Source organism: Cyrtonyx montezumae, unplaced genomic scaffold, assembly GCF_038088225.1.
Source record: "Cyrtonyx montezumae isolate F1298 unplaced genomic scaffold, pur_monq_1.0 scaffold_8, whole genome shotgun sequence".
NCBI classification, from domain to species: domain Eukaryota; kingdom Metazoa; phylum Chordata; class Aves; order Galliformes; family Odontophoridae; genus Cyrtonyx; species Cyrtonyx montezumae.
Window position 1 is genome coordinate 44,814,422 of NW_027072089.1, and position 12,492 is coordinate 44,826,913.

General features: G+C 40.2%; 1 protein-coding gene across 1 annotated transcript in view; it reads right to left on the bottom strand.

Moving 5' to 3' along the window:
- Nucleotides 1-2,843: 2,843 nt before the first annotated feature.
- COLEC12 (collectin subfamily member 12) overlaps nucleotides 2,844-12,492 on the bottom strand; it is a 90,867-nt gene continuing 81,218 nt past the window's right edge. Inside the window, exons 5-11 of the mRNA XM_065752245.1 lie at nucleotides 10,021-11,067; nucleotides 8,151-8,639; nucleotides 7,572-7,708; nucleotides 6,915-7,024; nucleotides 5,099-5,244; nucleotides 3,831-3,870; nucleotides 2,844-3,743 (exon numbers count right to left, since the gene is read on the bottom strand). Coding sequence (XP_065608317.1) covers nucleotides 3,854-3,870; nucleotides 5,099-5,244; nucleotides 6,915-7,024; nucleotides 7,572-7,708; nucleotides 8,151-8,639; nucleotides 10,021-11,067 — 1,946 coding nt within the window. The 3' untranslated portion in view covers nucleotides 2,844-3,743; nucleotides 3,831-3,853. The remainder of the gene's footprint in view (nucleotides 3,744-3,830; nucleotides 3,871-5,098; nucleotides 5,245-6,914; nucleotides 7,025-7,571; nucleotides 7,709-8,150; nucleotides 8,640-10,020; nucleotides 11,068-12,492) is intronic.

The following is a 12,492-nucleotide window of genomic DNA, read 5'->3' on the forward strand; positions in this document are numbered from 1 at the left end:
ACTCTGAGCCAGATGGAAAGAAAAAAACAAATGTATTCCATCCTAAGAAAGGAAACACATGAGAACTTTCAAAAATATTTTTGCCAAGTTTTTATTTATTTATTTTTATTTATTTTTTTATTAAACTGCATGGAAAAAGTGAGGTGGAAATGGTGAACAAACAAACAGACTCTGGGTTGAGGAAGGCCTGTTTTCCATTCCCCACCAAAGGCTGGACCTGGTGATCTTTTGAGGTCCCTTCCCACCTGAGCTGTTCAGTGTCCCATGCTGGAGACAGTGCCATGTGAAGACAGCTGTGTCCCACTGCCAGTTCCTCACCATCGTGTTTGGGGGTGAGCTGGTCGTGCATGGTAGCACACAAACTGCTCCTTCCAACCCAAGCCATTCTGTGGTCCTGTGGTACTATAGCTGAGGTCAAGGCATAATTCCTGCAGAGGCCAGTCTGAGGTGCTTTGCATTCTTCCATCAAGATGGGGAACTGCAAGAGGAACCTCAGTTGTATTTCGTCTTGCTCAGCTCTGGCCTTTAAAACCATTTTTCTAGCATTTAGCATACTGCAAGAGCAATGAACTAAAACTTCAATTAAGGGATAAGATAGCCACAGCCATGCTTAGAACTAGGATGGTGTAAGTGAAAAGGCTTTAATTAAAATAATTTTCATCAATATTATTCTCAATGCCTACAAATGTTTCTGGTTGTTTGTATACACTGATCTCCACATGTCTCTTGGTTACACAAACATGCACAAGTAAACAACTCCATCTCTGTTTAGTGCTTCCTTTATCGGAACAACTGAAAATATTATTTATAGAGATCATAGGGGATGAAAGTTTGAGATTTATAAACTCTAATCAGCTGAAGATGATTCAAAATAAATTAATTACATGAGTCAGACACGGATTTAAGAAATCCAGCACTGATGTAAATCACAATGATTTTGCACCCTCTCTGCCTTCCTCTCCCCTCCCCGAGTGCTTGCCAGGGGATAGGAACTTGCATTTAATTTGATATAAACCAAGAAAAAAGAGTGATGGAAATATGAACTCAGGATGCCAAGTTACACTACTTGTGCTTAAGAAGGAAAGCCAAAATTCTAGCTGGGACAAAATAATTTCCTATCACTTAGAACTTTCCATACAACCTATGCTGTCACTCAAACCATACAGAAAGCAGATTTAGCAGGGATGTTTTCCAGACGTCATGTGGCAGCTCTGGCTTTCTTGACAATTTTTTGGCCCTTTCTAGTGTCCTGCTTGCATCCTTGCCAATCTTTTCTTTCTGTGACAGGTCTTTGAGCTATCCTAATACCCTCCCAGTTCTCCCAGCTATTTCCTTCTCTGTGGCCATTTGACATCTCCATTTCCCTCTTGTAGGAACACTGGGTTGGAATGATTGTCTGTCTCAGCCCTCCTGGCTACTGAGGCCAGATTTGAAGGATGACTGAACACACTAGGCATGTAAATGCAGCATGCATCTCCAGGCAGCTTTGTCTAATAGCTGTAGTCTTGGCTTCAAATACATGAACAGAGTTTAGACCAGGCACAGTTTGTTTCTCAGTTAAAGGTGGTTAATTAGAACACAAATTACAATCCAGCATGAATATCACCTTGAAATAAGGATTTCATTTATAAAAATGTTGCATCCTTAAACTGTCATAGTTCAACGGTTATTTCCATGGTTGATTTAGCATAGATGCTAGATTTCAATAAGCTAAGCAGGTCTTGCTTACAGCCATATCTGCAACCTTATGCATGCATAAGTGTAGCTGTTAATCATCACTGCACAGAAAACCTCTGCTGAGGGAATGGAGGGCACTGAGTCTTGGATTATCTTACCCTGAAATGGAGCATCACCCCTATTGCTAAAGAAAGAGAAAAATATTAGAGTGAGCAACACACAGTCTGTGTTGCTGCAGTACACAGTCTTTTCACTTTCAATTAAATATGTGCAATTATCCTTTTGTCCCTGTCTCACATCTAGTACATGCTGTAGGACAGGTTCCCAAATGAAACATTTTCTGTATTTTCTTCAAGTAAGTTATGCTGAAAATATCTGTCCCTCCCCCCACCATCCCTCAAAGAATGAACACTGGAGGGAGTGTGGGATTTAGGAAAGCAGCAGTCTTTAATTGGATGTTCTTAGGAGCAATATTTGAAAATCTGAAGTACAAAATCATGTCTCTGTCCAACAGAGCTGGAGTATTTCAACAAACTTATCTACATTCGGCCAAGGCAAATGGCAGGTCAGGAGGCAAAGGAAAAACAACTCTTCTTCAGAAGAAGCCAAAACAACTTCCCTCGTGATATACCATGTGGCCATATGAAGAGCATAAAAACCATGAACCAAAACCAGAGATTGTGCTAATGAGCTTCAAGAAGTTGCTAATTGTTTAAATTCCTGATAGGCAGCACTGCTGCCTAGACAATGGCTCAAGGGACTGTGGAGGAAGCTGTCTGGTTGATGATATCATCTCAGCCACACTGCTTTCTGTTTTGTAGCTTATTTTATTTTCCAGTTTGTTTGGGAGAGAAGTACTGGTCCAAGAAAACAGAGAGATCACTTTACAAAGTACTTTGGAGAAATGCAAGTTGATTAGATTTCGTGAGTACGGCATGTTTTTATTACCAAATTTTGAAATCTATCTTGAAAAGAAATGCATTTCTGCAAGTGCAGCTCATTCGTTTCTGTTTTCTTAAAATCCTTCCTCTGGGCAATGTGGGCAGCACCTATTAGAGCAGGATTCCTCACAAACAGGGAGAAGGAATGAAAACATTTCAAGTTCTGTGGCATTTCCTCACCAGTGGAAGGAGGCTGGAAGGCAGGCAGGAAGGCACGGAAGAAGGAAGGAAGGAGAAACTCTTATTAGCATGGTCTTTGCAGAGTACCCTGATGGAACATGGCTGATTTCAGAGCTACAATGAGTGTCTGGTCCTTAGTCAACTTCATTGTTACCCACGCAGACTAGATTGCGTAAAATAAGGAAAACACTACCTAAAATTTGCTTTAAAAGTTATTTAACCAGAACAAATCATCTGGGTAAGTACAAATATTTCTAACTGGAAAAATATTTCTCTATAGCTGAGCTAGGCCTGGTAGCAAACCTTAGTGAATTATTAGTACCTTTCTTGTTTTCTTTGGCCCCTGTGCACTATATTTGTAAAAAAAAAGTCACTAAAAAAGAGAACAATTGTAAAAAGCAAATATTTTGTACAAAAATACAAAGTTTTAAAAGCTCTTAAAAGTATATTCCATATTATTGATAAGAGTTGGACTATATATATATATTTATATAAAATCTATATATTTGTGTGTATCTGAATAATTTTCCTACATTTGGGATTTTAGCAAATGAAACATCCTGTTTACACAGTTGCTTTATATGTTTTTTCTTCTATAGGTGACTGACCAACAGTCTTACTCAGATTGAGAGAATGTCTTTTTTCAGAAGGCACCAGTTGCTGTCTGTGGTTACTGGTTGGGAAGAAAAATCTCTAGCAGAGTTAGTCCAATGATATTTCCTGATGCTGTGGCATGAAAGGCTTCAAACAATTGGATGCTGAAGAAGAGTTGCTGTTGCAATTTAACCAGTTTTCAGTGCTTGCTTTTGTGGGTTTTTTTCTTTCTTTTTTTTTTTTTTTGTAGGTAATGTTTCTCTCTCCTAAGATTTTCTTATTCTTGAAGTGAATTTTCACAACATGTAGGTATCTGTAAAGTCACAGCCTGTTACACTCCAAACATTTGCCCTACAGTATGAGAGAAAAAAAAATCAAACAGAAAAACATCACATAAAAAGCTTGTGAAGATTAAACATTTCTAAAAAGAAAACTTACTGAGATCAAGGTGTGTTAAAACTCTATCTGGACTCAGATTCTGTAAGGAAGATAAGTATTTGTAAACCATTAGGCTTTTTAAAAATAACAAACGTATGCAGGGAAAGGAGGATACATCATGTAGTTACTTACATATAGTCCTTCACTGTGGACATTCAAACATTGTTATACACACACCAAGCTTGTTCAGCACTTTGTTTTGTTTTGCTGCAGGGGGCTGTTTTGTGGATGAGAAGTATTTTTGGCTGTAGCTGACATTTCCATCTGCCTTTGCTGAAATTCAGCTTACACGTTTGCAAGTGGAACAGCTGGGCACTCTCAGCAAAGCAATGTTACACCAGGTTGTACGTAGGTGTTAACATGTATGTGGAACAAGGCCCTGAACATCATTATCACCTCGCTCTGTGATGGTGGGGTGAGGTTCCAAGGAGCCATGCAAACCTCTCTGCACTCTGTGCATCTAGGAAGAGAAGCCCTGTGTCAACCACCTCGGTGACTGCTGGGCTGCATTGGCCATTTACAAGCATTCCACTGCAATGGCCATTATTTGCAACAGAGCTGTTGCTTGTGGCATGGGGACCTGGCTCCTCAGCCCAATGGACATCTCCTGGCAGCATTCCTTGTGGGAATTTCAAGGTCTTGGCATTCTCCAAGTGCTTCCTGTTGCAAAAACTCTCTGAACAGTCTATTTGTTTTTTGAAGGCTGGTCCCTTAGCCAGCCTAATGGCCAGTTTTCCCCCCTGCTTGGCCATTGAGTTTATAAAACAGCTTGCAGTGTGGCCAGGGTCTGGAGCACATATGCCAAATCATGTCTGAAATTTTAGGCGTGTTTTAAGTGGGCAAGATGCACAGCATGCGATGCAGTCAATCTGAAGGCTGCTTTTCCAAATTGATCAATCCAGCATTTACATCATGTAGAGTATTAGCACTGCCACTGCAACCAACCCTTTGCCTGGCTCATCTCCTCACTACCTACCGTTATCTAGATTTAGACTGGATATAAGGAAAAAGTTTTCTACTATAAGGGTGGTGAGGTACTGAAACAGGTTGCCCAGTGAGTTGGTGGATGTCTCATTCCTGGAGACTCTCAAGGTCAGGCTGGACAGGGCTGTGAGAAACCTGATGCAGCTGTAGGTGTCCCTGTTCACTGCAGGGGAGTTGGACTAGATAACCTTTAAGGGTCCATTCCAACTCTATTCTATCTGTGCAAAGTGTACTTGAATTTGACCTGCCACACGTAGAGTAAAATAATCAAGTGCCTTGCTTACCTTTATCCATGTCTTTTTCACAAATGAAATTGTTAACATCTTCACAGTAGAAGTCATTCCAGAGCCCAGCATAGATTAACCCAGCACAATCTTCTCCTGGCCCGTCCCCATGGCTCCAGTTATCAGGTTGCCCGCTTTTCCAGTTTCTTTCAACAAAAAAGCAATAGATATTATTGCACAACGCGGCACACATGACAGCTTTTCAACCACAAGAAATTAACAAAAACATCATGAGATCTGTTCTGAAAGGGAAATACACATTGAGACAAACAATACATGACTCTTGCTGAAAATGGAAAACAGATGTATAACAGAGAAGGGAATCTATTTGGCCTCAGGCTGCCAAGATTCAAAGACCTAAAATTAGAACGATGAAATTTATTTTAGTTTCTGAATGTACATGCACATACAGTGGGAGTGCTCCATGTGCATCATTCTGAACCTGCACAGTGTGCACGCTTCATTCCTGCCAGCAGATGGTACTGAGAGGAGCCAGCAGCTCTCACTGCTGCAAAGGATGGCAATGCGGTGACCTGGTCAGCAACTGCACTGAGATAGACCTCTTGAGAGGCACAGCAAGGGTTTATCTACTTTAGAGACCAGTATTTCGATAGAAGGTGAAATTTTGAGTTTATAAATAATGTACAAAATATGTATCTACATATATTTTGAGATCGTCTTAGTGGTAAAAGTTAACACAGTATGTAAAGAGCTTGGAGCAAGTGTTTCCTCATCCTGTTTTTGCTTGACAAGTGAGAAACACTTCTGGCCTTGGGATTTAGAAGCTCAGTTTTCCTGAAGGAACAGGTTGTTGACCAGAGCTTGTGATTGCTGGCTGATATGGGCCACACTCAGATAGAAAATATGCTTGCCTGACAGTAAGCATCTGAGCAGGCACCTGGGAGGACATGTGGCTTTCCGAGTAATGAAATACTTTGAAAATAAGAAACTGACAGCTCTGAGGTTATTACAGGGCACCTAAACGCATGGTGTGGTGAAAATCTATTGAAAGCAGTGGCTGAAGCAGAGTCTGGGCACAGTGCTGCCATAAAGAGGATGAAAAATGAAAACAGGGAAGGAGAAAAAGGGAAAAATATTATGGCTCATTTGAAATGAATCTGACTTTTTCCATGTTTCCCATCAAAATGAGCACCAATGAGATCACAGCTAATTATTTTGTTAACAATTGACTGACTGAGCGTGTTTTTTTGGAGCACAGCATGCTCAGCTCTGTAAACTCTTCAGTATTAAACATTTGGGTGGTTGAAATCTGTTCCATTTAGGACAAATTAGGTGTAACCCTAGGATTCCTGGAGAGCTGCCAATTCAGTTCATGGCTGGCCAAAGTTTAGACACCCTTGTTTCAAGCATTTTCCTTATGTTTAATGCTTTCCACTTGGATTTGGGCTTTATCTAAAGGCTGGCCATTTGTTATCAGAAAGAACCCTCTATTTATAGCCACTTGTAATGCAAATAAAGAAAATTCAAAACAAGACAGAAAAACTATCTGTGCTTTCCATCTCAACTTTGTAATAAAAGTCAGGAGGTAATGTTTTGGCAAGGAATGTTTTGCTGTGTAGTTACGTGATTCTTTCATTCAATGTTCAGCCTTCCTTCTGGCAAGGAAAGAAAGCTGTACACGTAGAGAAGGGAGAAAGAAAAAAAAAAGTTGAATAGCACCCTCAGTAAAGAATGATTTCATTGGCACCTACAAACCTCTAGATCCATGGGATAATTTCTAGATGCTGTTTACAGAAGTGTTGGCAAGAATCATAGAATGTGCAGAAAATAAATACTATTGTTTTTATTTACATACGTGTAAAGTGGTAAGGATCCATCCAGCCACCTCCATTCATTTTCCTTATCTGAATCTGTAAGTCCAATCCAGAAGCTGCCTTTCCCTGAAATCTGCCTCTTTATCCATTGCTGTGGAAGAAAGATCTTAATCCATAACAAGTAAATGCAGTCTTTGAAGCTATTAAGCTACTGTGTCTTCAGGATCTTCTCTGCTATCAGAGTAGGAATGCCTAGAGAAACTTTTTAAAGCTGAAGATAGGTTTCATGAGTTTGCCTTGCAACACCATACCCATAGTACTATCTGCAGGTGGTGTACAAAGAGCTAGTCATCAAAGTATGGCGGACATAAAGCCACAGCTAAGATCTTAAAGTCCACATTTTGGATTATATGCAAAGCATACTTGACTGAATCTTCAGAGGTTTGAAACTCCTCTAGTTCTCACCATTCTTCCTGTGCTCTGTGACCAGCACCTTCAGCGTATATGCTTCTCACGAGGAATAACTGCTGAGCAGAAGGTGGACAAAATGCTAACTGAAGCAAATCAACCACTGTGTGTACTTTCACTATATGAATTCATGATGCTCGCAGCTTCCCACTTCCTACTTACTTTGTGGCTTCCTCGTGTTAAATAAGCTCAGACACCCTCCTTGAAAAATGGAAAGAAGAGCTAGTTACCTGTTCTTCTTTGTTGTTTATGATAACCAAGCGCGATGCCTTCTCTTCACAGAATAACTTTGCCTCTTCAAAAATTTCTCTTTCAATTGAAAAGTAGTAGCACTTTTCTGTATAGTTCTTCCAATGAGGAGAACAACCTGTGATGTGAATTTTTTTTGCATGAAACCAATTACTCACAAATCAGTGAACCAATAATAACATTCTGCACAGGGTCAATAATTAGGGGAGTATCCCACGTTCATCTACCATGCACTGCCATCTAACATATGTAGATACATTCTGAGAATTTATTTACCAAAATCCTGACTGTGAAATCAAGGTTAAACTGGGAGGCCAAGGGGACCATTTATTTCTCATATAACTTACGATTTTTCTGTAGCTGTAATCAATAAATTGAATCAGTTTCAGATCCTGAGTAGGAAGACCAACAGGTATAGCTTCACTTGACAGGGCTCTTTATGATGAATCTCAGAGACTGAGATGTAGCAGAGGTTATGTGAATCAGTAACTCTGGTGAACACCCTCCACTAGATATATTTGTATCTCAGTAAAAGATGCACATGTTCCAGTAGAGCTTACCATTAGCCTCAGGCACTGATGTAGGTTCACTCTGTAGTGCCATTGGCATTCCTGGACCTGGTGGCCCTGGTGGGCCAGGTGGGCCCTTTGGACCAGGCAGCCCAGGGACTCCAGGTAGCCCAGGTAGTCCTCGAGGTCCTGGTACGCCTGGCTCTCCCACAGTTCCTTGCAGGCCTTGAAATCCTGGTGGGCCTTGTGGTCCCTGTGGGCCATCCTTGCCTTGAGGCCCCGGTGGCCCTGGGTCTCCGCTTGGTCCAGGGAGACCCGTTTTGCCAGGAGAACCTCTCTGACCTTTGGAGCCTGGTGATCCTCTTGAGCCTTTCCCTCCTTTTTCTCCCGGTGGCCCAATTGGTCCGGGCGGGCCCTTTTCACCTGCAGGTCCTGGTGGTCCAGGCTCTCCTTTCTCTCCTTTTTGTCCTTTTAGGCCAGCAGGGCCAAGAGGACCTTGAGGGCCTCTGTCACCTTTAGGTCCCCTTGGACCAGGAGGGCCTGAAACAATATAAGCATTCAAAGTGGGAATACAGACAGAAAACAAAGAGCCCACCTGGGGATCTTTCTTTAATACATCTCAGACCAGTGACTTTGATATGCAGCACTATGAAAACCAGGCTAACAGCTCCTTGCAGCTGTGCTTGTAAAAGTAGGTCTGCTTCTCAGGTCCTACACACCATTTCTCTTTTCTGAGCTTCAATGAAAAATAAAATTCAGCAGAAAATCATCTGATGCACCTTGTGCTATGTACTGGACAGTGCTGTGATGCTTCAGGTGACCAGTCGAGGTGCCCAACAATACATGCAGTACAGCATGTTGATGTTCCCATTCTCCCATTCTGCTATACTTTCTTTTCCTTCCAGCAACATCTCTTCTTTCTTAAGACTACTGGACTGCTTTTCCTGCAGGGCTGTTTCTTACTCTGTCAATAATGGGTTATCAAAGAGACAAAAAAGATGGACAACGTGCAATTGGCCAACAACGGAAAAGGCCAGTTATATTCACTAGCTAGGTTATAACAGGAAACAGAACGATACCCATGATAGAAAATGGTAATGCTGTGGCAGTTTTACATATATAAACAGCAAAATAATTTTGGACTTAAAGTATCTGATCATGGGTGATCAAGTATTTTGCCTACATATATTTGTTTCAACATGATTTAAACTCCTTCAGACATAGATTACTCAACTAGAGTAATTTAGGCCTGTGTTAAATGAAGAACCTTAAGGTTACTGACTTGTAATCTTGGCTCTAATTCAGACTTAGTCTAGTTGGAACATTTAATTTATACTTGTGATTAGAGTTTTAGGACTGGCTGGTTCCCATCAGGTTGGCAATATGAATGTTCTTTTCATTTGACTGGAGAAACCTCCTAATCTCGATGCTATTTATTCCTGGAGAAAATAAAATATTCCAGGATTAAAAACTAAGCAAAGTAGGATGTATTCTGGTGGTCTAACAACTGTCTTAAAGTAAAATAGTAACTTGTTTTTCAGTTAGGGTGGACCTTTCTGGGTATAGTCCAACATATATTTTTTAGCCATTTCCTCCTTAGCAGGGATTGGTTTCTTGAGGTTCCACACCTCCACTACCTTATTTTAGAAACTAAATCAAAAGCAGATACAGGCAGTCACTCAGAATAAAATCTGCTAAGTCAGAACCTTCTTTCATAACATCCCCATTCTAGGTATGTAAAGAAGGCATAGGAAAATTAGTAAGGAAAATTCAAACTACATTTACATTTCTGAAGTTTAGCATTATATAATGGGAAACCCCAGAACTATGTACCAACATGCACTAACTTATACAGAAATAAAGTATTGCAAATAGGAATTTATCACAATCCATTATGGGCTTCACTAGAGAACCTACATACCTTGTAGGATAGTGAAGTTCTTGATGAGCTGGCCGTGTTTGGAATCTACCAGCTTCATTTCTTCCATGATTACTGACAAATTGGCAACTTCAACATCTAACCTTGACCTCATCAAATCCTGTTGCATTTTGAGTGATGCAGAGTCTAAACGAATATTGGCTAGCGTGCTGTTCATAAAAATCAGCTCATCTGAATGTTTACTTAAGGTGTCCGTGCAAGTTGTCCTAACCTCATTGAGATTGCTAGTCAGTGTCCGTAGATGATGAGCAGTGTAGCTGATGTTGCTAATTATATTGACTATATCAGTCTCAAAGACCTGGAACCTCTCTTCTAGTTGGCTGAATTTGGCAGAAGTTCTGTTTTCATATTCTTTATGCTGTTCCTGGAGATCCTTCAGATTTTGTTCATTGGCTTGGGCAATTGTGGTGATATTCTCCATTTGCCCACTGAAGGAACTGAGCTGATTGTTCATGTCTTCGAGTGTATCATTATTAGCTTTTGCCAGTGCTGAGTTGTTGGCAGCCAAAGTCTGTAAATTTTGTACTTTTTCCTTAAGCCAATCAGTGTCCTTCCGGGCTTGAAGGACAACCTGCTGCAGGTTTTGAAAGTCATTCTTGATTCTTAGAATAGCCAAACTTGTATCTTCCATAGACTTCTGCAGGACACTGATAAGATTTCTTTGCAGTATTTGTGTCAAGTTTAAGTTGTTAAGGTTCATGATGACCACATTATGAGCATGCACTTGGTTTTGCAAATTCGTTTGGATATTGCTTGTGTCTTGTTGAAGATTGTTTATATAGCCAGTATATGCCTGAAGAGTCTTATTGACACTGATGATCATGAAAGAGTTACTATCTAAGGCACTTCTCATTTGGCTCTGCCTATCATCTAGTACATTTCCAGATTCTTGGAGCTTCTCCAGTGTATCTTTGTTTCTGGTTGTTTTCTCTGCAATGTCATGAAGCTGCTGACGAAGAGCCAGAATGTCAGATCTGAAGCTAGACAGTTCAGTGTTAGTATTCAAGGCTTTTTGTCCAGCTTGGTCATCTGTTGTACCGACAAAAATATGAATGAGAGAGTTTAGCATGAGGTTTTTAAAAACATGCTATAAAAAATTACAGTATATTTTAAGTGCAGTATGGCTGTCAAAATGTTTTGTCAATAGAATTTCTTCAATATCTTTTCCAGACAAGAGAAATCACTAAGCAAATTTTTTTCAGTAGACAGAGTGGAAATCTGAAAGATGAAGACTTTAGATTTTGTTGAGGAGAACAAAATGGTGATTCTGTTAGCATATGTAGGAAAATGTACCATTAGAAACTATGATCAATACACACTGTCAAGTAGTGCTTCTATTTTGAATTAAATCTGAATGGTAAAAAACATTAAAAATATTGAAGAGGTAACAGAAAGTTTATGCTTTGAAGCTACAGCTGGATTTCGCTGAAAGCTCAGAAGTAGATTCTAGCAGTTCATATTTTTTTTTCTCCTGTTTCTGGCAGGTGGAATATCTTTACTGTGATTTAGTACAAATAATTCTGTATTTTTAAATCTCGGTTTTAGTTTAAAAAATGGTTATAATACCTATTTTAAAACAATCTGGGTAATGACAAAAGCTTTGCCATCCAGCTATTCTAGACATGACAGGATGTATTTCTTTTTTTTTCTCGAGCATACCACTGTTGATTCTAATGACATTTCTTTTGCTGTTATTGTTTCCTCATGTTCTGAATTTCAGGAAAGCAAAACCATAACCATCAAGGAACATCTCTGCTTTTGCTTGCACCACTCTACAGTATACTTCAGGGACCTTGTCTGAGTGTAGTTAAGCTTTTGAGGCTGCACACTTCATCATCCAGGACAAAGAAACTAAAGAAATAAGCAGTCAACACTCACTCTGATGGAAGATTCCCTTTGTTGACCTCAGTCAGTTCCCTCTGCTATACACACTCCATATGTTTTTGACCCATCAAAGTGTAACTATGTTGTGAATTATGCAGCCTGAAGTGCATCATTTCAGATGAATCCAAGAGGGGGTGGGATGGTTTTCATAAGCTACAGTGAATAAAGGTCTGAATGGAGCTTTCTTCTGATGTGTTTGAATGAGTCATGATGGTGAACAGCAAGGGCGACTTCAGTCCAAAGTGTTTATGGAACATTTTATAGATGGACACATCTATAAACACATCTAGGACCATCCTGAGCACAGCTTCTCTCCCCAGCATTTCTCTCACTTCAGGACCTTCTCAGTTCTGGCTGTATGTATACCTCTCAGGTATAGCTCAGATTATATTGTGCTCCTCACACAGTTCTGACAAGTTTCAGGTCCACAAAAGCTAATCCCTGAAGGCCTGTCTTTCATTTACCACGTGCGGGTATCTCAGCAACCCTACATCAGTTTTCTTAACCATACGCCTCTCACACACATTGCCCTGTAACTTTTTGATTTCCTCCACTATAAGTCCACTTCAA